At 41.1% G+C, this 25,025-nt stretch overlaps 1 protein-coding gene across 4 annotated transcripts in view; it reads left to right on the top strand.

Moving 5' to 3' along the window:
* Positions 1-5,755: 5,755 nt before the first annotated feature.
* The window catches only part of HAO2 (hydroxyacid oxidase 2), a 30,917-nt gene continuing 11,647 nt past the window's right edge, over positions 5,756-25,025 (top strand). For 3 of the 4 annotated variants that reach the window (XM_037826251.1, XM_037826252.1, XM_037826253.1), the window contains exons 1-4: positions 5,756-5,856; positions 19,070-19,208; positions 21,470-21,621; positions 24,170-24,453. In XM_037826251.1, the coding sequence (XP_037682179.1) occupies positions 19,078-19,208; positions 21,470-21,621; positions 24,170-24,453 (567 nt within the window). In that variant the 5' untranslated portion in view covers positions 5,756-5,856; positions 19,070-19,077. Of the gene's footprint in view, positions 5,857-16,104; positions 19,209-21,464; positions 21,622-24,169; positions 24,454-25,025 lie in introns of those variants that run through there. The other variant, XM_037826254.1, reaches the window with a different exon arrangement.

Here is a 25,025-nt window from a genome sequence, read left to right as displayed (position 1 = left end):
AAAGGATAAGCAAATTGTATTATGTTCACACAATAAAACCGTTCTCAGCAATAAAGAAAGAGAATAATCTACCCATACAAGCATCAATATAGATGAACCTGAAAAGCATTTAGTTGAGTGAAAGAAGTCACTTACATAATTATTTAATTGATTCTATTGATTTAAAGTTCTAGAACAGGCAAAACTAAGCTATGGTGATAGAAATCTGAACAATGATTACTTCTGGGGGTGGGAGGGCATTGACTAGAAAGGGACAAGGAAATTTTGGGGGTTGATGAAAATGTTCAATATCATGATGTGACAGTGGTTACACAAATTTTGTCAAAACCCATCAAATTGTGTACTTAAAATGGGTGTATTTTATTGCGTGTAAATTCTATCCCAATTTTTAGAAATAAAACATGAGACTGTTTCAGCTACTGGGAGACCATACTGTGTTGTATTTCCTCTCCTGCCTTCTCTTCCACTTATTTTTCCCATGCTTCAGGCCATAAATGATCAAGCAGCTTACAGTCTACCTTCAGAGGAAGTAATTGCGATGGGGGCCTGGGAAAACTGGGGTCAGCCATCGTTTAATGTTTAAAAAAATTATCAGCCCATGATGTTAGGAAGTGGATTAAGCAGGTTGTGGTTCAAATGATTGCTGCCACCCTCAACCAAAGTAAAAGAAGAGAAGCCAGGCAGATTTCATGGAATCTGAATATCCCTGTATTCTGGTTTGCTAATGCTGCTGTTTTGAAAAACACCAGAAATGGATTGGCTTTTATAAAGGGGGCTTATTTGGTTACAAAGTTACAGTCTTAAGGCCATTAAGTGTCCAAGGGAAGGCATCAACAATCGGGTACCTTCACTGGAGAAAGGCCATTGGCTTCTGGAAAACTTCTGTTAGCTGGGAGGGCATGTGGCTGGTGTCTGCTTGCTCCCAGGTTGCATTTCAAAATGGCATTCTCCAGAATGTCAGTGTCAGCTCCCAACTGCCAACTTCAAAATGTCTGTCTCAGCTGCAGCTCCTCTTCAAAATGTCACTCAGTTGCTCTGAGTTCCCTCTGTTTGTGAGCTCTTTTTGTAGGACTCGGGTGAACTAATCAAGACCCACCCTGAATGGGTGGGGCCACATTTCCATGGAAAGATTCAAACAAGAGGTCACACCCTGATCAAAGGTGTCACTCGCAGTTGGGTAGTCACATCTCCATGAAAACACTCAATCAGAAGGTTCCAACCTAATCAACACTAATACATCTGCCCCCACAAGATTTCATTAAAGAATATGGCTTTTTCTGGGGGACATAATATATACAAACCAGCACAGCCTGGTTTAGGAAAAGAACACTGAGCATATGCAGAAGACTTTCGGGGAAAGAGGACTTGCAAATTCAGTTTATCAGCAGGGAGGAGCGCACTTTCAGATTTCTCTTAAGCTGCTTTTCAGAGGCAAGAAGGATCCACCTACCCACCCATAGTGGCACAGAAGGTCAGTTAGTACATCTGGACCTAGTGTTAGTCACTCAGTGTTCGGAGCTGTGGGCTCCAACTGGGAGTCAGTGGTACCATGTATGGGCAACGGGCTGGGGATCTGATCAGAAGCTTAGGGCATCATAAAGCTACTCCCCATGAAGCTGGTCATAACCAATATGGACCTGGTATGCTCAACTGGAATTTGACCCCTGGATCTGCTGACATCCTTGCAGGTTCAGAAATTTCGATGTTAATCAACAGCCCAAGAACCAAAGGTATCCTGACCTTTACAATAAATTGCCCCTAGCCTTCCCATGGGACCCAAGGTAGAAAGGAGAAAGAAGAGGGAGAAGCTGGGTGGGAATGATGCTGACTGCCATTCTACACCTGCTTCTTTGTCTGAGAATTCAGGTTTTAACATCTGTTCTCTAATTCCACAACAATCATCATGTACCCACTGTGTGCCAGGCTCTGCGTGGACCAGTGCAATTCAAGGATGAACATAGCATGGTTTTCCTGGTCTCAAGGAACTCAGAGTCTTGCAAAAGCCTCCATCATAATGAACCAACTGGAATATGGTGTAAGGAGTTTCACACACACACACACACACACACACACACACACACACACACACACCATCTACTCTGCCCAGCGTATTGGGGAAGGCCTCATGGATGGGGACATACATCCAGTGAGCCTTAAGGACAAGTAGGAGTGATAAGAATATTCCAGGGAAAAGGAACCATGAGCACAAGGAGAAAACAAAGTGCTTTGGTGCAAGCAGAGGCAAATGTTAGCCAGTGAGCTGTTAGACTTTTCCTGAAGACACTGACAATCTCTGAAAGGTTCTCCCGAATTGACCACTGGTTTCCCATCCCTCACAGGCCTCAGATGAACACCATTCTCTAGCTCATATAGGAGCCGGGTCTGTGGGCTCAGTTTCAGACCCAAGGACTGGGATTGGGAAGGGAGTAGAAAATAAATAAAGTTCAATTTATGTGAAAGGGCCAGCTGAAAGGCCTTCTTATCCAGACAGCCTTTGTTGGGCAACCCAGCCTTTAGCGATTTCTCCCTTCTTTGATCTCCTTTAGGCCACTCTGTGTATCATTAATGAATAGCGTATTAGGTAAAAGTGTGCACTCTGGGGCCAGATGACCTGACTTTGAATTCTGGCTCTGATGTTTGCTAGCTATGCTTCCTAGTTTACTTTTTCTTTCTGCGCCTCAGTTTCCTTATCTGTAAAATGGGATAATGATAATCATGCCTTATGAGTTAATATACACAAAGCCCTTAGAACACTGTCTGGCACATAGTAAATGCCCTAAGAATGTTATTAATGATTAGCATTAATGAGGATGATATTAACTTACTATTTATTGAGCACTTTTGGTATAAGGCACAGTGCTGGGTCCTTGACACACATTGAAACAGGTCAGTTGTGAGCCATCCTGCTGTCTGAGCACAGGGTAATATACTATTAGGCGATTTTAGGAAGTATATTGCTGCTTTCTCAATAGAAGCAACTTTCTCTCCTGCTCCCACCTTCCCTTCCCTACCACCAAAAGGACAGACAAGTTATGTTTCACCCTGGATCAACTCAAGCTTTCCAAAGACTATAAACTGACTCCAGGATGCCAGTGGTTCTCACATCAACAGGTGGTTGATAGCGGAGTCCACATCATCTCATACATGGACACCCATGTCCCTAACCCCAGACACCCAGCAGATTCTGGGGTCCTGACCTCTGCTCCTGCACTAAGCACCTGGCTTTCTCCATGATCTTGGGAAGGCTCATAAACCTGGCTCTTACTACCTAGCTTCCATCCATGCCAAGAAATGCCATCTGCTTCCGATAAAATCTGATCCATGTAGCAAATTGACAGCTGGAGGGACATTTTTCCTTCCTAGTTCAGAACTCTGTAAAACAAGGACAAAAATGTGGCCCCACAATAAAAGTTCTTAGCTTATATCGAGGCTCTCCAGCAGGCCCTTCTTGTGGACAGTCTCCACAAGCCTCCCTGTGACTTACTCCACACCGTTTCTCCAGACCCCCAATCATAGTGCAGCCACGACCGAGGGACTTGAAGCCTATTAGAGGCTCAGTGGCTGCAGAAAGAAGGAGCCTCTATCCCTCTCCCCATCGCCTTCGTCTGACTTAGCCCTGTCTAGGGCTGGTTTGGCTTTTGGCTTCAAAAACCCAAGGTTAATTTGAAGCCTGACCCATGGCTCAGAAGGGTCTGGTGAATCTTTAACCCTGAGAGACTTGAGCACAGACACTCAAAGTCCAGTGTTCCTCCTGACTTCTGGAATTAATTCAGGCAAGTTGAATGGCTGGGCTGGACATCAGGGAACAGAAGGGCCTAATGTGCCTTCCCTCCCCTCCTTCTTGGCAATTGGGATGTTCCATTCTGCACATAGAATAGTTTTTCTCTCTAAGAGGCTGATCCAGGCCCTCGGCCACAGTGCAGCCATGACTGTGGGACTGGAAGCCGATCCAAGGCTCAGTGGCTGTCCTGCCAGTTCTCACTCTTCATCCAAATTAAGCAGGTGCATTGGTCAATAGGTAGCGCCTGAAATGAAACCAAATCCCTTCACAACTTTATCCTGAAATATCTTCCTCGCCTTCTGGTGCTGCGTGGTAGAACTCAGTGTTGTACACATAAACTCATCCTCTGGAATTTAAGAGATGCTGCAAAACGCCCTCACCTCAAATAGTTCTTCCTGTGGCCCCATATGCCTCTATTTCAGGTTAATTCATGTAGGCTGAAGTATAGAAAGCTAATATTAAAGTGTGTCACCTTGGAAGGGAGGATGTTCCTTAGCTCAGTGCAATTATCAGGCTCAAAATGTCCCCAGGATGGTAGTAGTTCAGACTTGAGAATCTCCTATGTGCCAGGCAATGCTCTAAATCAGCACCTTTTAAGTATTAGTTCATTTAATTCCTGTTACAGTCCACAGTGGTAGATATTAGGAGGAAACTGAAGCACAGAGTAACGAAGCAATATATGGAAATTAAGAACTGGCTACAGATTTGAACTCAGACGTTGTGCTGCAGAGTCTGTGTCTTAACTGTCACCCTGTACTGCCTCGTGGAAGGGAGGGATGTGGTCCAGGATTGGTAAATGGCAATGAAAATTCTGAAGCAGGGGACAGTAAGAAGGTCAAGTGACATGGGAGCTGAGTGTGGGCATGTGGCTAGAGGCTGTTTGTGGAGGGGTAAAAACTACTATGGAAAAAAAAGAAGTCTCCAAATACAGGGCCAGTTGGAAAGCATTTCTGAGGTTATACTGCCATCTAGTGGGAAGACAACAGGTTGAAATGATCCTCCAAGAAACAACAGACTGAGCCTTGAGCGAAGAAGTTACGACAAATCAGCAGGAATGTTTTTCATTTTTACTTGAGCTACAAATTCTAAAAAAAACAGGCAAATATCACTCCATTGTCATTGGAACAGGAAAGTAAATTAGCCCATGACTTCCACATGCCACCATTTGGTGGTTACAGTCTTGGTTCAAATTCCAACTCTTCTGGTTCCTGCTGAACGTCTTTGGGCAAGTCATGTAACCTCATTTACTTGTCTGGAAAATAGGGAAAATAATATCTATCCATCTGGTTGCTGTGAGGATTAAATAAGGCATGTAGAGAATCTGGCACATCCTACATACTTAATACATGTTAGCTGTTGCGAGACAAAAGCTGGATAGGAGCCAAGAGGAAAGGACCCGGACATATTAGAAATTAATTCATGATGTTTGTTCCCTCTTGTGGAACTCTTTTTTTCACTTGTACTCTTATGTTCTTCCTTCCCAGCCTTCTGCCTATATTACTATCTACATTTCTCCACTGAAAAATAGTGGTTCTCCTCGCCTCCCATAAGGTAGACTGCCCAGCGGGACAAGGAAGACACTACCCAGTATCCTCCTCCTGACTGGGAGCCCTCTGCTTTCTGCCCTCAGGTTCCCAAGCTGTGGCTGCTCCTCTCCCAACCCCCCATGACCTGCCCTTCCTTTTCCAACACAGGGGCTTTTATAGCTCTCTCACCTGAAATCACCCTCTCTCTTCCTCTATCCATCTTTGACAAACAAGGGAAGAGCTACAATTTGGGTGTAATCAAGCAGAGAGTTTATTCTGAAATTTAATCTTGTAATAAACTTCATTCAATTTTAAGGTAAATCTGCAAAGCAAAGTTCATGTCAAAGCAAACCTTGCTTGGGTCTGGCTGCTCATTTACTTCCAAACCAGTTGTCTTTCTCTGTTAAAATATTAACTTTTAGCCTTCTTTACACTTGGCGCTGTGAGGTAGTGACCTACTGTTTTCTACAACCTCCAGCAGTGAGCCAGGCTTTGAGCAGCTGCCTCCAGACACCACCTTTCCCAAGGACTGGAAGACGCCAGAATCAGGTTTCCTGTTGGGTGTCTTCTGAATGCTTGGAAGTGGGAAAGGAGATGAAGTAGTAGGTCGGGCAGGGAGACTGCCGTGAAGCATATTAGGGACTAACTGTGGCTTCTTTGCTGCTTGGCAAAGACGGGTCATGTAGAGACAAGTAGTAGGGAACATGAGGCAACTGGAAAAGCAAGCCTTTGCTTCAGAGTGACTAGAGGCAGAGGTTAAGACTGTACAGTTATGTCTTAGAACTTCATGGTGGAATATATATGTATCCTTATGAGGAGAATGGGTCAAAATACGTTCACCTGGAAGGGTTCTAAAAAAATGCAAAGCAACAATCCCTGCCCTTAGAGATGTATTTTGCCTGTTGCTTCCTGAACCACAGGCAGAAGAAAACAATGATGTGACTATTGCTTCTAAAAGAGCAAAGAAGTCATTATTTCTAAAATAACTGGACTGGTGTAGTTACTTTGAAAGAATAAGCTTGTCTGGAATTAGGTGCAAATTCCTTCCAATGAAGAGCTTTCTGGGATTGTGACTGGGATAAAGTTGAACCTATAGATCAATTTGGGGACAGCTGTCTTCTTAATAACATTGAGGGTTCCAATCCATGAACATGGTGTATACCTCCATTTATTTGGGTCTTTCTTAATTTCTCTCAGGAAATTTTTATTAATTTATTCTCAATATTTAATTTTTTCTGTTAAATTTATTGCTAGATAGTTAATGTTTTGATGCTATTGTAAAAGGTATACTTTAAATTTCACTTTTCAAATTTTGTTGCCTATGCACATACACAATCGGTTTTTGTATATAGACCTTGCATCCTATAGGATTACTAAATCCTATACATTACTAAAATCACTTATTCCAGTAGTGTTTGAGACCCCCTTGGATAGTCTACATACACGTTTATGTCAACTGTAAACACAGACAATCTTACTTATTCCTTTACAGTCCTAAACATCTATGCTCCTAATAACTGAGCTTCAAAATACATGAAACCAAAATAGAACTGCAAAGGGGAATCAGACAAATACACAATTATAGAAATTTCAATATCCCCCCTCAGCAATTGACATAACAGAACACAGAAAATAAGAAAAGATATAACAGACTTAAACACAACAATCTTAATTTACAATTATAGAACACTCCACCCAGCAGCTGAATATATATTTTTTTCAAGTGAAGACAGAACATTTACCAAGATCAAAAATATTCAGGTCCATAAAACAAATCTCTATAAATTTAAAAGATTCAAATCATACAAAATGTGTCCTCTGACCACAATGGACTTTCTACTTTAGAAATCAGTAACAGAGAGATCTCTGGAAAAAACCCAAATATTTGAAAACTAAGTAACACTTCCAAATAACCCCAAGGGTCAAAAAAAAAAAAAAAAAATCAAAAGGGAAGTTATTTTGCACGGCTTTTGTGGCCTTGAGTTAATCAAGATTTCTTCAATATGACACTAAAAGCACTGTCCATAAAAAAACAAATTGATAAATTGGACTTCATTAAAACTTTAAAATTTTTCTTTTCAAAAGATACTGACAAGAAAATGGAAAGACAAGCCACAGACTGGGAGAAAATATTTGCATAGCATATATCTAATAATGGACCTATACCAAGAATTTATAAAGAATTCTCACAATTCAATAATAATAAAACAAACAATCCAGTTTAAAAACTGGCAAATGATTTGAAAAGTCATTTCACTGAAGATATTCAAATGGCAAGTAACTATGTTAAAAGATGTTCAACATCATTACTTATTAAGGAAATGTACACTAAAAGAATAATAAGATACCACCACACATCTATTAGATTGGTTAAAACTGAAAACACTGACCACACCAAGTGTTGGTGAGGATGTGAAGAAACTGGAATTCTAATATACATTAGTGGAGATGTAAATGGTACAATCACATTGGAAAACAGTTCATCTGTTTTTTAAAAAGTTAAACACACATCTGGCATTTCATCTAGCCATTTCTAACCCAAGAAAAAAGAAACCATATTTCTATACAAAGAGTTGCACAGAAATGTTTATAGCAGCTACATTTATAATATCCAAGTACTGGAAAAACCCAAAGGTCCATCAAAAGGTGAACTCATGAGCAAAAGAGGCATATCCATACGATGGAATTTTACTCAACATCAGAAAATAATAAACTATTGAAACATACAATAACATAGATGAATCTCAGAATACTTAGGCTGAGTGAAAGAAGCCAGACTAAAAAAAAAACAAAAAAACCCACATATTGTATGATTCCATATCATATATATAAAACTATAAAATGCAAGCTAATCTATAATGTAGGAAAGCAGATTGCCTGAATAGGGAGTGCGGGGAGGGATGGGGGGAAGGAATTACAAATTACAAAGGGTCAGGAGATAACAACTTTGGGGAGTGATGGATACATGTTCACTCTCTTGATTGTGGGGATGGTTTCATGGTGTAAACATAAGCCAAAACTTATGAAAGTGTACAATTTAAATATGGACAGTTTACAAATGTCAATCACATCTCAATAAAACTGTTTAAAAATTGCTGAGGGACATATATTGAAATCTCCACCCATGATTGTTGATTTTTCTATTACTGCTTTTAGTTCTGTCAATTTTTCCTACATGTATATTGTTAGGTGTACATATATTTAGGATCACCATATCTTCCTTATAGATTGACCTGTTTATTGTTATTGTTTCTCTGATCATATTCTTGCTTCAAATTTAATTTGTCTGATATTAATTTAGCCACCAAAGCATTCTTATGTTTAGTGTTTATTTGGCATATCTTTTTTAATCCCTCTATTTTTAAACTATTTGTGTCTTTTTAAAGTCTCTCTTGTTTATAGCACCTTGGGTCTTGTGTTTTTGTTTTTTAAACCAGTGTGATACATTCTGCCTTGTGAATATTTAATTTGTTTACATTTAGTGCAATTACTGATCTTTTGGGGTTTTAGCCTACCATATTACTATTTATTTATTTATTTCATATTTTCCCTTGTATTATTTGTTTATTTTTCTTTTCCTTTCTCTTCTTGGATCAGTCAAGTATATATATTATTCCATTTTATTTCCACTTTCTGCTTCTTAGTTTTAAATTCTTAAATTATTTTTATTATATTATATATTCTTACATTATATATTCTGATATTATTTTAGTGGCTTATCTTGAGACTGTGATAGTCATCCTTAACTTACCATAATCTACCTTAAATTAATGTTATATCAATTCATGAACAATTTAATCCATTTACCTCCTTGTCCTTTGTGCTATGGTCATCATTTATTTCCCTTCTACATATATTGTAAACATGTGTTTATAAATGTTGGTATATTTTTAAAATATTCTATATAGTCTGAGTTTGCTGATTCTTTCTTCTTCTGTGTCCTGTCTTCTGTTAAGCCCATCCAATGACTTCCTTAATTTATTTTCTTAATTTTTTCAGTTCCTGAATTTCCCTTTGACTCTTCTTCAAGTTTTCATTTCTCTGATGAAATTATCTTCTTACCTATTTTTACCATATGTCCTCTACATTATTTAACATATTTATAACATTCATTTTAAAGTCCTTTGCTGTTCTTTCCAATATCTTAGTTATCTTTGGTTCCACTTTTATCGATTTTTCCCCTCTTGATAATAGAGCACCATTTACTGTTTCTTCACATGTTTTATAACTTTTGGTTGTATATCAGACATTCTTATAAAAGGATAGTTGGAAATGAAATAGATAAGAGCTTTCCCCAGAGGAGACATGACCTTGCTTCAGTCCCGCAACTAGGATGAAGAGCTCTTTTCTTTCACCAGTCAGTAGTTGAACTGGGTTAGAGCTACACTGCTGTTTGGTTAGTTTCAGTTAACTTCCAGTTTGCAAATGTCTCGAGGGTCAAATAAGGTTCTTCCATTCTTGCAGGGCTTGGGGATGTAAGCAGCATGAGGCTGTGATTTCTCTGCTTTCCAGCCTAGGTTCCAGCTAAGTGCACCACCATCTATTCAGAAAAAGTCCCAGGGGGAGAATTGGTGGACAGAAAATATACCTTTGCATTTGGGGAGCCTCCCATTTCAATCTGTTACACTACCCCATATGTCATTGAAAGTTTGGCTGTCTCCTTTCTCCAGCAAAGTCCATGCACCATAGCAAGCTAACTCCTCCAACCTTCATCTCTCATCAGACTCAGCAAATTACCCTAGGGATGAAGGTGGCCTTCAGTTTCTCCCCATCTAGGAAGGGCTTGTCCATCTCTGGAATTTAGTTGATTTAGACTCTTTGCAATCATACTCTTTGACAGTTTAAAAAAAAATACTTACGATTTTTAATATATCCCTATTTTCTTTTTGTTATTACTGAAGAAATGGCGTTTTGTGGTCTTCTACCTCCTGACAAGAAGCAGAATTTCCAAAGCCTTTATCCTTAATCACTGTGCTATTCTGCATTTTCACAATCCCTTAATTCTCACAAGATCCCTATGACACAGATATTAACACACTAATTTTTTAGATGAGAATTGGGGCTTATCTTTAATAGATGGAACAGAGCATCATCTATGGGATACCATTTGAGGGGCAATGAGAATATTCACAAATTCCCAGGAAACTCTCCAGTAAACTCTCCAGAAAACTCTCCGGGAACTCTCCCAGGAAACTCTCCAGAAAACTCTCCCAGGAAACTCTCCAGAAAAGGGCTTCAGTTGCACTCTAAGTCATATAAACCATGAGAGAATGAGCTATTGAAGTCCATCTTCTGCTTTAACTGTTAGATTCTTGAGAGCAGAGACTGTATCACATAGGCCTTTTATCTCCAGTGTATAGCACAATGCCTAATTATATTAGTCAGGGTAGGTTAGTCTATGCTGGAGTAAAGAACAAACCCTGAACTCTTAGTGGTTTAACACACAAGTGTTTATTTCTTGCTCATGCAAAAGGAGCTGTTCTCCAGGGTCACTCCTTTCCAAATGGCGGCTCAGGGATCCAAGAAGACATTATCTTAAAGCTACACCTTCTGGAGCATGTGGCCTCCAGGTTGCTGTAGCAGCAGGAAAAAAAAAGATGGAAGGTCATATACCAGCTCTTAACTTCTTGGCCTGAAATTAATACGTTGCAGCCCATTGGCCAGAACTAGTCTATAACCTTGTCTATCTTTAAAGAACTGGGAAATGCTGGGGAGCACATGGGGAGCAGTAAATGCCTCTGCACACCTGGATGATCGCAGGTACTCGATAAACTTTATTAGATGAACTAATGAATAAATATGACACAGATTTCTAAATTCTACCATCATGAAATTATTCAAATCTTGCAGTAGCTTTCAGCTTCCAGAGCCTTAGCTGGAAATGCTCATGTCATCAGCAGGAAGAATAATGAAAATGCATCTTCCATTTATTGACCATCTCATCTATACAAGGCACTGCTCTAGAAATTTTTGTGGGCCAATAATGTTTAGTCTTCATAAGGGCTCTATGGAGTATGTGTTAATATTCTTCTTTCACAAATAACTTTTTCATGAAACCGCAGTGAGCAAAGTAGCAGAGCTAGGAAAGGAGCCCAATTTTGCAAGCTCCCAAGCTTATGGCAGAGTATATCTTCTAGACCCCACTGACTCCCTCAGCCATTAATGCCTCATGGACCATAGCTACCAGCTGAAAGCAAAGGCCTACAGCAATGCAATCTGGAGTAGTTGCCAGAGAGAGAGGCGCTAGGAGGAAAACAAAGAGAGACAGAGCTCTACTTAATAGTTAGCTTTCTTCAAACCCAACTGCTCTGCCCTTTCTCCTCTCTCCCCTGCTACCACCTAGCAGCTATTAGACATAGCTTCACCTATAAGACTTAGAGTCAGTAGTGAAAACAATATAGTTCACAGCCTGTTCCAAAACTTTATGTAGCTTCTGACCTCTGTTTTGCACAGTCCATTCTTTTTGAGCAGATAAGGAGGCAGGAGCAGTGATCTGCACACAGGGCACCTTTCCCAATGGCTTGGATTTTATGGGAACTGACCTCAGTTACTTTACACAGTTCTTCTGACCCTACGGAATAGAGAACTGAATGCCTCCCCATTACCACTAATACTGCAGATACATCATAGGCATGTCAGAAGGACTTGAGATCCGGCTTTGCCATTCTTGTCATGTCAGCTTGGGTAATTCACTTGGATTCTCTGGGTGTCACCTTTTTTCATCTATAAAATGGCACTTTGTACATCCACAGTCTGATCACCTTTTATTTCACTAGGTTATTGTGAGCATCAAATGGGATAATGTAAGGAAGACTGTTTTGTAGACTGTTACAATTGATTTAAATGTCAGAGGCTATTTTTCTGAGCAACTAAATAATGAAGACTTTTTACTTTCTAACTGAGTTATGATTTCATTGAGGGAAGGGAGCAAGACTGCATATTCCCATGACATTTTAAACCTCTAAGGTCCTTGCCAACTCCGTCATTCTATAAACCACACTTAGCTCCAGGCATTTCCTTCTTTTTATAGTGCTTAAGAGTTAGGTCCATGGAGTCAGAACACATGAGTAGATGTGTGACCTGGGGCAAAATGTTTTAACATCACTAAATTTCAGGTTTCTAGTCTATATAATGGTGATAGTAATATCTGTGTTCTAGGATTCTTGTAAGGATTCAAACATTAATGCACATAAAGCATTTTACACAGTGCATGGCATGAAGCACTCAATAGATGGTTGAAATTTTATTTCATTCTTATAATTACTACTACTAGTAAGGAGCCATTATGCTAGCTCCAAGACTCTTTGTATAATCAAATGATGCCACTGCTTAATAGAATAAGAAAATCACCAACATTTCAAAATGCTGCCTGAGCTCTTGGATCAATACCTCCCTCCCAGGATGCACTTAACTGTCTCCAACACCCTTTATAAAGTACCCAGTTTACAATATGGCTGTGCTCCAAAGCTCTACTTGGAAGATATTTGTTTGGAACTCAGAACATACCTTCCCACAGAAAGAATTTGATTAAAATAGTAGATGAAGTCCCAGAGTGGCTGAAAATAACTACTTGAGCCACAAAGTAGCAGAAAATTTGTGTATTTGCAGTGCAAGTGGGTATAAATCAATTTTGTTGTATTGCCAGTCATGAATCAAAACCAAAAACTGAGGGAACTCTAATAAAGTTTATTTTATTTCTTGTGAATGTTGGCAAGGAGGAAAAGCAAGCTTAATTACAAGAGAAGAGAGTTTAGTGGAATCTTCAGGCACATCTGTGAGTAATTTCAAAGGCTTTTGAGGTTCTTTACTAAATTCACTGTGACTTCAAACTTTTCTGACTTTTTTGTTCTTGCACAAGGGACTCTATAATATTAATCTCACCTACCCTGATGGAGTTATTTTTTGGTTTGCAAATTAAAAAAAAGGAAGGAGGTGGGAGAGATTAGGGAAAGGAAAGAAGGTAAGAAAGCTTTCCCTGAGAAAATGAGCCAATAGTTTGAAGAAACTGAGGGAGGAGGAAGAGGATTATAGACAGCATACATAAAGAGTAAGATGGATTACCTGGTCTGCAGTAGGGGAAAAAAGGAGATGTGCACTCCTGTAACTGGTCAAGTAGTTCCCCACTGAAGCCATAGGTGGTGCCACAGAGCCAGAACAACTTGGAAAAGGGCCTTAAGGTTGGCTGAGTGTGTTGGGAGTATTGGCGGGCGGCTGTGAGCCCCTGGCTATTTGGTGTTAGGAAATAAGACTAAATTGAATGCCACCACAAAGAAAATGCTAAACCAACAGGCTAATATGACCTTACCGAAACAGAGGTCCTTGTATTTATGGGCAAGCAAACACAGAATGTGAGCACCTGAAGGGACTTCAGCCCAATCACCTTGTTTTCCAAATGAAGAAGCAAAGGACCAGGGAGAAGAAGCATTTTTCTTATGTTCTTAAAGCTAAAAGGTTCCAGTAACCTTCTGCACTAAAGTTTTGATTCATGCCACAACATGGATGAAACCTGAAAATATTACGTTGAGTGCAATAAGCAAGGCACATAAGGACAAATACTGTATGATTCCACTTAAATGAAATATCTAGAAATAGCAAATTCATACATAGAGAAAGTAACTTAGAGATTACTAGGGACTGAGGGGAGGAGGGAAGGGGGAGTTGTTGCTAGGGGGGTTACAGGGTGTTTCTAAATTTTAGAAATTTTGAGGAAAAAAAAAAACCAAAGACAAAGCTCCTAAAGTAAAACAGTTATGAGTGATTCCCCTTTCATTACTGCTGGGGAGGTTCTGAAGAACCCAAACATCATAATCCTCATGGTAGAACATGACTACAGGTCACAAGGGGAAGTCTATCTATCAAGAAGCAAAACAGGCTAATGATAGTGTTTGAAGAGTGAGGACTCAAGATGAGAGATTATTATTATACAAAAACCAAAAAATGATCATGTATCCTGGAAGCAGTCCTGAGTCCTTGATTCACAAGAGGCCAAAACTGATCCTGGGCTTATGGAACCCAGGAATCAATTCTTGCAGCATCCAACTGAACTGGTGCCTGCCAGACCCCATTGGGCCTCCTTCAGGTCCTCACTCCCCTGCAAATACAATCCTTTTGTCCTGCCCTTTCCTCCCACCGCTGGGACCCCTGGGGGTCCCACCAGCCTTAGTCATCGGGCATTCTCCATGTTATTGACTCGTGTCTTCCCTGGTCCTGACACCACTGTCTGCACTGGGGCTCACTGTGGGCCCCCCACAGCACTAGGACCCCTTCCCCTTCTGCCATGACCCCTCCATTGCCAGGGCCTCCCCTAACTGCAGCCTCTCCACTGCCTGAGGCTGTTGCCATGGTGATGGTGTTACCCTGTGCAGTCACTGTCCTTGCGGCTGGGGAAGCATCACCCCCACATACAGTGATTAAAACATTTTCAGCCTTGAGCAATTTAATCTCTCAAGCAAGGCCCCCCAAATGTAACCTTGATATTATCTCTGCCAATCCTTTGGGAAACCTGGCATAAGTTTCCTGGAGACCAGGCCAAAGGGTCTGGAAGGACATCACCTTGCAACACTAACCCGTTCACCTTGTGGTGTGTCATCATAGGAACCCTTTGTTTCTCAAGCTAGATCTCAGTGGCCTGCCCTGTGATCTTGGCCCTGTGATTTCTTACAGAATGCCTAGAAGTTTTTCATGCAAATATAAATTCTGATAAATCTGAGTTCTTCAAGTGACACCAACATGAATCACAGGAGCCCACTGAAATCTTCAAAGGAAGGCTATCTGCTACCTTGCCTAACTGGATTAGCTCAAACTGCAGTACTGAAGAAAGCAAGTTCAGCCTTGAAATGCCTACTTGCTTCAGGATGTGTCTTTCCCCCTTCCCCATGTTAGGAAAAGTGTTTGAAAATGGCACTGCTAGCAACACACATCACTGAGTGTCCTCGCTCTAAGAGTTTAGCTGCTTTGTCACTGGTACCTAGTTGTACCTCACCATTTTTTACTTGAAGACAAAAAGTCTAAATAGATTAAATGAGTTAAGATGAGCTAAAGTTCCTAGAACAGTATCAGTGCACAGGAAATTTCTATTCCTTTTTTCCTCTTTCTCTTCCTCTTGAATAGTTGAGGTAGAGGAGGAAAAAATACTAAGTGGAAATGAAATAAAAGGGGAATACTAGAAAATCATTAGAAAGTTTGAATCCACCCTTTAATTTCTGGTGTCTTCGAATCTGACATTAATCAAATTGAATATACAAAAACATACAGTGCTAAGTCTTCCCTCCCAAACTTAGGAAACACTTGAACAAAGAAGTTATCCTTCTCTTCAACTATAAGCCTTACTGTGAACTTCTAGTAAAAATAATGGACTAAGTTACTATACTAAGTTTTACATACATGATAAAAAAAAATGCATCACACCATAATCTTTGATATATATAAGAATGCTGTGGTTAATTCTTTATTTCCAAGCAGTTTTTTTTTTAATTAACAGACTTTACTTTTTAGAGCAGTTTTGTTTACAACAAATTGAGCAAATTGGCTCACAGTTTCCCCTGTTATTAACATCTTCATTGGTGTAATGAGATACATTTGTTACAATTGATGAAACAGTATTGATACATTATTATTACCTAAAAAGTCCATATTTTACATCAAGATTCATGCTTTGAGTTGTATAGCTCTATGGGTTTTAACAAATGCATAATGTCATGCACCTACCAATATAGTACCATACAAAATGGTTTCACTGCCCAAAAATACCCTATGCTCCATTTATTTATCCTGCTCCTCTCCCCCTTAATCTCTGATCTTTTTGCTTCATCTATAGTTTTACCTTTTCCACAATGTTATGTAGTTTAAGTCATATAGTATGTAGCCTTTTTAGACTGGCTTCTTTCGCTAAGCAATACACATTTGAGATTCCTCCATGTCTTTTTGTGGCTTGAGAGCTCAGTTCCTTTTAATCACTGAATAATATCCCATCATATGGATGTACCACACTTTGTTTATCCATTCACCTTTTGAAAGATATCTCGATGGCTTCTAGAATTGGGCTTCTATGAATAAAGCTATCATAAAGATTAATGTATAAGCTTTTGTGTTGGCATAAGTTTTCAGCTCATTTGGGTAAATACCTAGTAGCACAATTGCTGGGTCGTATGGTAAGACTATGTTTAGCTTTTTAAGAAACTGCCCAGCTCTCTTCCACTGTGGCTGTACCATTTTGCATTGCTACCAGCAATGAAGGAGAGTTCTTGTTGCCCAAGCAGTTTTCAAATGAAATAATTCACACTATCCCAGGTAAGTAATTATGAGTGAGTCTCAGCCATTTCCCTCCTATTTGACACACTTTGTCTGGTTTCTATGCTAGAACTCTGTAGAAGAGTATTTCTGTGAGTGTACAATGTACAGGATTTGGCAATTTGTTGAGACATTAGGAGCTGAAACCTGGTGGAGAATTCTCACCCAATAAGGCAAAGAGATGACAGACAGGGGAATGCTAAATTCCAGTGGCAAACATTTCTGAACAGCAACTCGGTGTCAGATACAACCCTAGCTCCTGGGGATACATAGTACTTCAAGAGTCCCCAAGACCACTAGATTCAGCGATTCACTAGGAGGACTTACAGTAATAAGCATATAGTTGTACTCATGGCTATACTTTATTACAGCAAAAGTTACAAAACAAAATCAGCAAAGGGAAAAGTGTCATGGGATAAAATCTGGAGGAAATAAAGTGAACTTGCAATAGTCTTCTCCCAATGGAGTCACACAAGATATGCTTAATTCCTCCAGGAACTAAGTGTTAGAACACATGTGAAGTATTAGCTGCCAGGGAAGCTCATTAGAGACTCAAGGTTTTTATTGGGAGCTGGTCCCACAGGCCTCCTCTGCCTAACATGTACCAAAATTCCAGACTCCCAGAGAGAAAGCAGATGTTCAGAATAAACCACATTGTTTGCACCAAGAGTTTAGGCCCAGTGAGCCATGCTCACTAGGGAATGGGAGGATCTCTCCTAAAATCCAAATTCCCAGATGCCAGAGAACCACCAGCCTTACAAACAGGCCTTTCTAAGGATAGCAGTCTCAGGCTTGCTATGGTAACTGGTTAATGCACTCAGAGATATAAACAAGTAATTACAATACAGCTAGATAAATGCAATGATTAGTTCATTTGACTAAGGTTTATTGACCCTTCAAAGGATCACGTAAAAATAAGAAAACGAGATGTGCTTGCTGCACCTTGCCTGACCCAACTCAGCACCGTAATATCTCCCTGATCCCCACCCCCCACTCCAACTGACAAGGTATATTGTCTATAAAAATCTCTTCTGTCTGTGCTCCAAATTCCACCTCCTCACCTCCATTTGGAATCCGCTGCACATCCTGGGGCCTTTGTTTTCTGTCTGTCTTATAACCTCATTCTGCCTAGCCCCTTAGGTAAGTGCTTTGGGTCCCTTAGGTAAGTGCTTGGTTTGAGTAGATTCTAGCTTGGCCCCAACTACCAATTCTGCCCCACCTCCAGCCAGCTAGGATCGTCAGCTCCCCACATTTTATCCAGCATCCTTGGCCCCCTTATTTGTTCCAGAACCTAACACATTTGAATTTGAAGCCCCAGTTCTTGGGGCTCTCACTTATCCCTTTCCCTCAGTCAATGGCCTAAAAGCCTCCCAGTTTCTACCCAGAGCCTTTGGATAATTTTCACATCATTACCAACTGCTGGGTTTGTGCCCAAGCTATGAGCTTCAGCTGTCTCAGCGTTTCCCTGTGCAATCCTCTCATGAAGGAGTTCTGACTGCAACCAGCACCTCAGCATCCCTGTGGCTACATGTTCTCACAGCTGTTGCCCCTTCTGAGGAAATTTGCTGGTGACCCTCAAATCCTGTCCTCTTTCCTCTGTCAGGGGTGGTTGTTTCAGAATTACCAAACTCCAGGTTTCAGGCTGGGTTGGGCAAGAACAAAGGCAATATATGTTGTTTTCTTGGTCTCAAAATTAGCAAAAATAACAAAGAGGCAGGTAGTGAACTCCTAATGATACTAAGCAACATGTTTGGCGATCCAACCAAGGAGTCTCAAAAGGCAACCTTCCTGCCTCACGTCATCCACAGACCCAGGCAATTCACACATCCTGAGGTTTCTGGGAACTCACAGATGCTAGGAATCGTTCAGCCCCAACTTTCCCACTCCGATGTATCTCCTTCAAAAACGGCACAGAGACACAGAACAGCCTTCTGTTATGTTCCGGAAATGTAGGTAGTGATTTGAATAAAGGGAAGAAAAGTTCACCAAGAGACAAGGCTGGTGAGGCAGTGAGGAGCTAGGTTCTGGAAGGCTGGGAACTCCATGATATGGGTACTTGGAAAGGCAAGAGGCGTGATCAGATTTGCATTTTAGAATGATCCCAGCCCACTGGAGGGAAGGTAGGCAGAGAATGAATCTGAAGGCGAGGAGATAAAGATCAGAAACTTTGTAATAATTCTGGAAGAGGGAGATGGGACCTCAACTAGACCAGAGGCAATGGGCATAAAGAGGAGAGGCAAAGACGTGGGTTTAGAAGATTGAATAATCAGGACATATAGGAAAATGGAGGAATGGAGGGAGCATGGCTCCTGCTTTCTGACTTCGGGATCAGCATCTTGGGCAGTAACTCTGTTAATGTAAAGAATACAGAGGGACAAATGTTGACTCCAAACAGCTTCATACTGTAGCCCCCCCTTCACCGTCTTCTCTGCATTTGAAGTGTTCTTGCTATTTTGTTTGTTTTCCTTTCAAGGTCCAGCAATGCCCTTGGTGTGTTTGGCAGACTTCCAGGTACATGCACAGAAGCATCTGTCCAAGACAACTTGGGATTTCATTGAAGGAGCAGCTGATGAAGGCTTCACAAGGGACGAAAATATCGCAGCATTTAAAAAGTTTGGTCTTGCATCCTTTGTATTAAGCTAAAATACACTAGTTGAGAGCTCCTTGGAAGGCAGCAGTCCCAGTTTCTGCCTCCAGAGCATATTGGGGATTTTTTTTTTTCTTGGCAAGGGATGGAGAGAAGAATGAATGGAGAGCAAATTTATCTTAGTGCATCTGCAGAAAAAACACAAGGAGTCCTCCCTCTAAATCCCAGAAACTTTGCAACTTGACAAGCTAGGACATGAGTCTGTGAAGTCACCAGTACCCTGGGCAGGGAGGGAAAACCTACCTGGTAGATCTAAACTTGTGACTTGCAGGAGAAAATGTAAAGCAAAAGAGAGGACTCAGGTTTGGAGAAAATCTGGAGACTCAAGGAGTCTTATGGATGAAAGAAGACTGACTCAAGGGAAAGGAGCTGGACTGGAAAAGTAGGGGATAGAGCAGGGTTTTGCAAACAATGGCCTGCAGGCCAAACTGGCCTACCACTTGTTTTTGTAGGGCCTACAAGCTAAGAATAGCTTTTCATTTTTAAAGAGTTTTCGTTTGGAAAAAAAAATCAAAACCAGAATAATAGTTTGTGATATGGAAAAATTACATGAAATTCAAATATCAGTATCCATAAGTAAAGTTTTATTGGTACACAGCTGTTCTGGATTGCTAATGCTGCCAGAATGCAAAACACCAGAGATGGATTGCTTTTATAAAGGGGGTTTATTTGGTTACAAAGTTACAGTCTTAAGGCCATAAAGTGTCCAAGGTAAGGCATCAACAATCGGGTGCCTTCACTGGAGGATGGCCCATGGTGTCCAGAAAACCTCTATTAGCTGGGAAGGCACGTGGCTGGCATCTGCTTGCTTCCAGATTACATTTCAAAATGGCATTCTCCAAAATGTCAGTGTCTGCTTCCACGGCTGTCTTCAAAATGTGTCTCTCAGCTGCAGTTCCTCTCTCAGCTCCTGTGCATTCTTCAAAGTGTCCCTCTTGGCTGTAGCAAGCTCGTTCCTTCTGTCTGAGCTTATATAGTGCTCTAATAAACTAATCAAGGCCCACGCTGAATGGGTGGGGGCACACCTCCATGGAAATTATCCAATCATAGCTATCACCTACAGTTGAGTGGGTCACATCTCCATGGAAACACTCAAAGAATTACAATCTAATCAACATTAATACGTTTGCCTACACAAGATCGCATCAAAGATGATGGTGTTTGGAGGTCCTAATACATTCAAACCGGCACAGCAGCCATGCTCTTTCATTTACATGTTGCCTATGGCTGCTTTTGCTTACAACAGCAGAGTTGAGTAATTATGACAGAGTCTGTGTGGCCCCCAAGGCCTAAAATATTTACTATCTGGCTCTTTATAGAAAAAAATAATTGCAACCTCTGTGATAGAGATGTCAGGAGAAAACTGAAAAACAGGATACAAGATCAACACTTTATTCTGTATTTTCATATATAATTAGCACCACGCTATGAACTTTAAAATGCTTCATCTCATTTTGTCTCCACAAAGCTATTAGGAAATTTGGATTACTACATCTTTCACAGATGAAGTAACTGAGGCTACCTTTCTCAAGTTTGCACAAGTAGCATTCCCACAAAATCTTTCAAGTTCATGTACAGAAATATTTTGTGGGGAAAGAAAACAAGTATCTTTGGATGCAGAGGCTATGTATCCATTAATTTTAAAAGTGTGTTTTATATAATTATTACTGTGTATTCCCCTACCTTCTTCTAAACCAGTATTTAAGACAGATCTTCAGATGGATTAAGCTCTGGCAAAAAAAAGAAAAAAAAAAAAAAAAAAAAAAGGAAAAAGAAAAGAAAAGAGCCATGGTGATTCTCTGGGGTTCTTCCTCTTTCAGTGGCCTTTTCTCACTTTTTGGACACTTGTTTCTAACCTGAAAGGAAAAGAGCCTGGAATTCCTTCATAGCTATTCTTTTCCTTTTTAGACCTTGTTACATTGAACCAATCAAACCTTCAAGTGGCTGAGACTCTAGTCAGGGAGGCATGGCTGGAAGACACAGACCTCTGAAAGAGCAAGGCAAGGTTAATGTGGACTACCATGTTGCTGGGGCTTCCCGGAGATGAGTCTCCTGCTAGACCTAGGCTGTTAATCAGCTCTCAGCCAACTAAGCCCACCAGAGGTTTCTCGAGACCCAGGCTGGCTTAGATCTGCATCAAGCATCAGGGGTCCCCAGCCCCAGACAGCACCTGCATCCTGGAGAGTTAACCCCACCAATAGAGAATCTTTTTGTTGCCCAGCACAGAATCCACCTCCGTCCCCGGTACCTAAGAGATGTGTCAAAGGTGGACACCAAGACCACAATCCAAGGGGAGGAGATCAGTGCCCCCATTTGCATCGCGCCCACAGGTTTCCACTGCCTGGCCTGGCCTGATGGGGAACTGAGCACAGCCAGAGGTATGAACAACCCCACTTTGAGGCTCCTTCCCCAGAAGACCAGAAGTGTGCAAGAGGCAACCTCAGCACAGGCACAGGCAGCTCTAGGATTTCTCTATTGAGAGGCCCAAGAACAGCCATCTCTTTTGTATTGGAGAGGGTAAGAAAGGGAATGCTTAAAGCTATATTTGTATAACATTTCCCCTAAGATTGAGAAAACATCCATTTCCATAATAAAGAATGGTCACAGTGGAGGAGGGACACTGATGAACAGGAGGGTGCTAAAATTCCACCAAACCTTACCTCAGAAGAGGGGCACTGGCCCCTTTGACTCAGGCCATCTGTGGAAAAAGGGGTACTCAATGTGGGCCCATGGGAGGGCTCTCTTTTACCCCCCATGGACCACCACTGAGGCTGAATGGTGGCCCCCTGAATTTAGGACGAGGAGATAATCATTACATTATGTCCTAACACAAGGCCCTGGCAGGTGCTCTGGCCCTAATGTGTCATTTCCCTTTTCCTTGATTGACCTTGTTGACTTGTCTGACAAAAAGTTTTCTGTTGAGTTATGTCACCATCTTAGTATTCATCCATTTTATTTCCTATACCCACCAAAAAAAAAAGAGGAGGAGAGAGAAGAGAAAAAGCTGAAAATACTCCTGACTCTTTTGCAATCCTCACTCTGGGCTTGTTTTAGTTTCCTAGCTGCTAAAACAAATATGGTACAATAGGTTGGCTTAAACAATGGAATTTTCTTGGCTCATGGTTTTGAGGCCAGGAGAAGTCCCAAAATGAGACATCAGCAAGGTGATGCCTTCTCTCTGAAGACTGTGGCTCTGAGGGCTGGTTGCCAGCAATCCTTGGTCCTTGGCTTTTGTGTCACATGGCAGTGCACATGGTGATGTCTTCTCCTTTCTCCGCCAGGTTCCGTTGACTTTTGGTTTCTTGGTCTTCCTGTGGCTTCTCTCTGTGTGACTTTCTCTGTGAGACCTCAGGTGATATGATTAAGATGTCTTCATTCAGCTGGGCCAAACCTTAACTGAAATAACTTCATCAAAAGGTCCTATTTTCAGTGGATTCACATCCACAGGAGTGGATGAAGAACATGTTTTTCTGGGGTACATAACTCCAAACTACTGCCAGGCTAAATTTTTTTTTTTTTTTTTTTTGCACATATTAGTTGCCCAGGGCTTCCCTGAGGTCTTTTTCATTGACTCTGTGATTCAGGAAGAGACGAATCCAAATAATCCAGAGTTGGAAGTGGCATCCATTTTAATGGGATTAGGAAGCAAGTCTGGCTAATTTGAAATATGAGTAGTCTACCAAATCTTCATGGCTGAACACACTGTGTTGTTTCGAGGCATGGGGCAAAAGAATGTGATATCTTCTGTTGACATTAAGAACTGAAAATATTACTTTTTGATCAGGCCATATTCTCTACCCATGGGTTGTTCCATAATAGTGATATTAGCCAACCATTGGAGAAACTCACTGAAAATGATTAAAGTAAGAAGTGAGAAATATTCAAATCAGCTGCAGCACTAATGTCAACGTCATCACCACCATCATAATCATCAACCTCCTTATCATTAGCATTTGTACAGTAATCTTAGCAATTTAAAGGATGTATCCATATCTAGTATCTTATTAATCTCCCAACAACCTTATAACATTACTATTTCCCCATTTTACAGATAAGGGAAATGAGATTCAAGGCCACACAGTTAAGAAGTGGTAGAACTAGCATTCTTCTAATTTCAGATATCATGCTTTATCTACTACAAAACTCAGCCTTCTCTATTGGAATTGCATTTTGTCTTCCTCTGCCATATTTAATTCCCTTCTGCTTCATTAAGGAATTCACAAGAAACCAACTTTCCTGCCCAAAAGCCACAACATACTCAACATGGTTCTAGGAATGAAATGAAAACTCTAGCTAGACATATTTTGTTCTGAGTACAGGGCTTGTAAGTCAGGCTATACAGAGGAGGACCCAAAGAGCTTTATACTTGTTATGGATTCAATCATGTCCCCCAAAAGACATGTTCAAATCCTAACTCCCAGTCCTGTGAATGTGAATTCATTTGTAAATAGGATCTTTGAGCTTGTTGTTAGTTAAGTTGAGGCCAAACTAGATTAGGGTGGGTCCTAATACTATATGGCTGAGTCCTTTCAGGCAGAGGAAATTTGGACACCGTAGGAGACAGATGGGGAGACAGATGGCCATGTGACAGAGGCAGAAACTGAGTTACGGATTGCTGGCAAACCACCACCAGAACTCTACAGACTTCAGAGAAGGCATGATCCTGCCAATACCTTGATTCGGGGCTTCTTGCCTCCCAAATTGTGAGACAATAAACTCCTGTTATTTAAGACAACTGGTCTGTGGTACGTCATTACAGCATCCCTGGCAAACTAAGACGATGCCTGCCAGTCTGATCAAACCACCTTGTATCCCTGCCCTACTCCCAGGGCAAGCTGTTCAGAGGCAACACAAACGCCTACAGTTACTCAGCCCAGTCCAGAAGGTCCCTGCCCTCCAAACTGAGTTGTGCCCTTTGCTTTGCAGCTGCCCAAGAAGCCGGTATCTGCTACATCACCAGTACATACGCCTCCTGTGCCCTTGAAGACATCGTTACCTCCGCCCCCAGAGGCCTCCGGTGGTTTCAACTCTACGTGCAGCCAGACCGACTTCTGAACAAACAGCTAATCCGGAAGGCCGAATCCCTGGGCTTCAAAGCTTTGGTAATCACTGTGGATGCACCCACAATTGGCAACAGGCGACACGACTTTCGAAACCAACTGGACTTGAAGATGAATTTATTGCTAAAGGAATTTCAGTCACTTAAAGAGGTAGGAAAGACACCGGATTCAATGGGTAGGCATTACAAGAGACAATTTTCCTTCCGTCTTTCCTCTTCTGTCTACCTTCCTCCCACAAGTATTTATTGTATGCTTGCTCTATGCCAGACAAGGAGATGTGGCAGTTCAGAAAACAGATCAGTTTCCTGCAAGCCAGAGCTTCCAGATAAGCAAAATATAAGACAAAATGTTCTCACTCTTTGAACTGCCCAACATGTCACCAGAAGTGTTCTGGCCAGGGCTGGATACTAAACAACAGGAAACATGTACAAAGATTTTTCCACGAAATAGTGGAGTAAACTAAAGTTCTTCCAATATTTTCTACTTTATGGCACTCTTTGAAAATGATAATTTTGGATGACGCATGTAGATAAACTGACTATCTGAAGAGAATGCTCCCACCCACGATGACTGGCCCATGGGGTCTAACCAGCTCAGGCCCCACCCTGTTGCATTATGAACTGGGAAGCCAATATTTTTGTATACCTAGAATTCATCCATGGAGCACCAGGGTGCCACAACACATTTGTTTGGAATCTCTGAACTAAATGACTGCAAAGAGC

The sequence above is a fragment of the Choloepus didactylus genome, chromosome 2 (genome assembly GCF_015220235.1).
Source record: "Choloepus didactylus isolate mChoDid1 chromosome 2, mChoDid1.pri, whole genome shotgun sequence".
NCBI lineage: Eukaryota > Metazoa > Chordata > Mammalia > Pilosa > Megalonychidae > Choloepus > Choloepus didactylus.
This window is presented reverse-complemented; position numbering and strand designations above follow the sequence as displayed.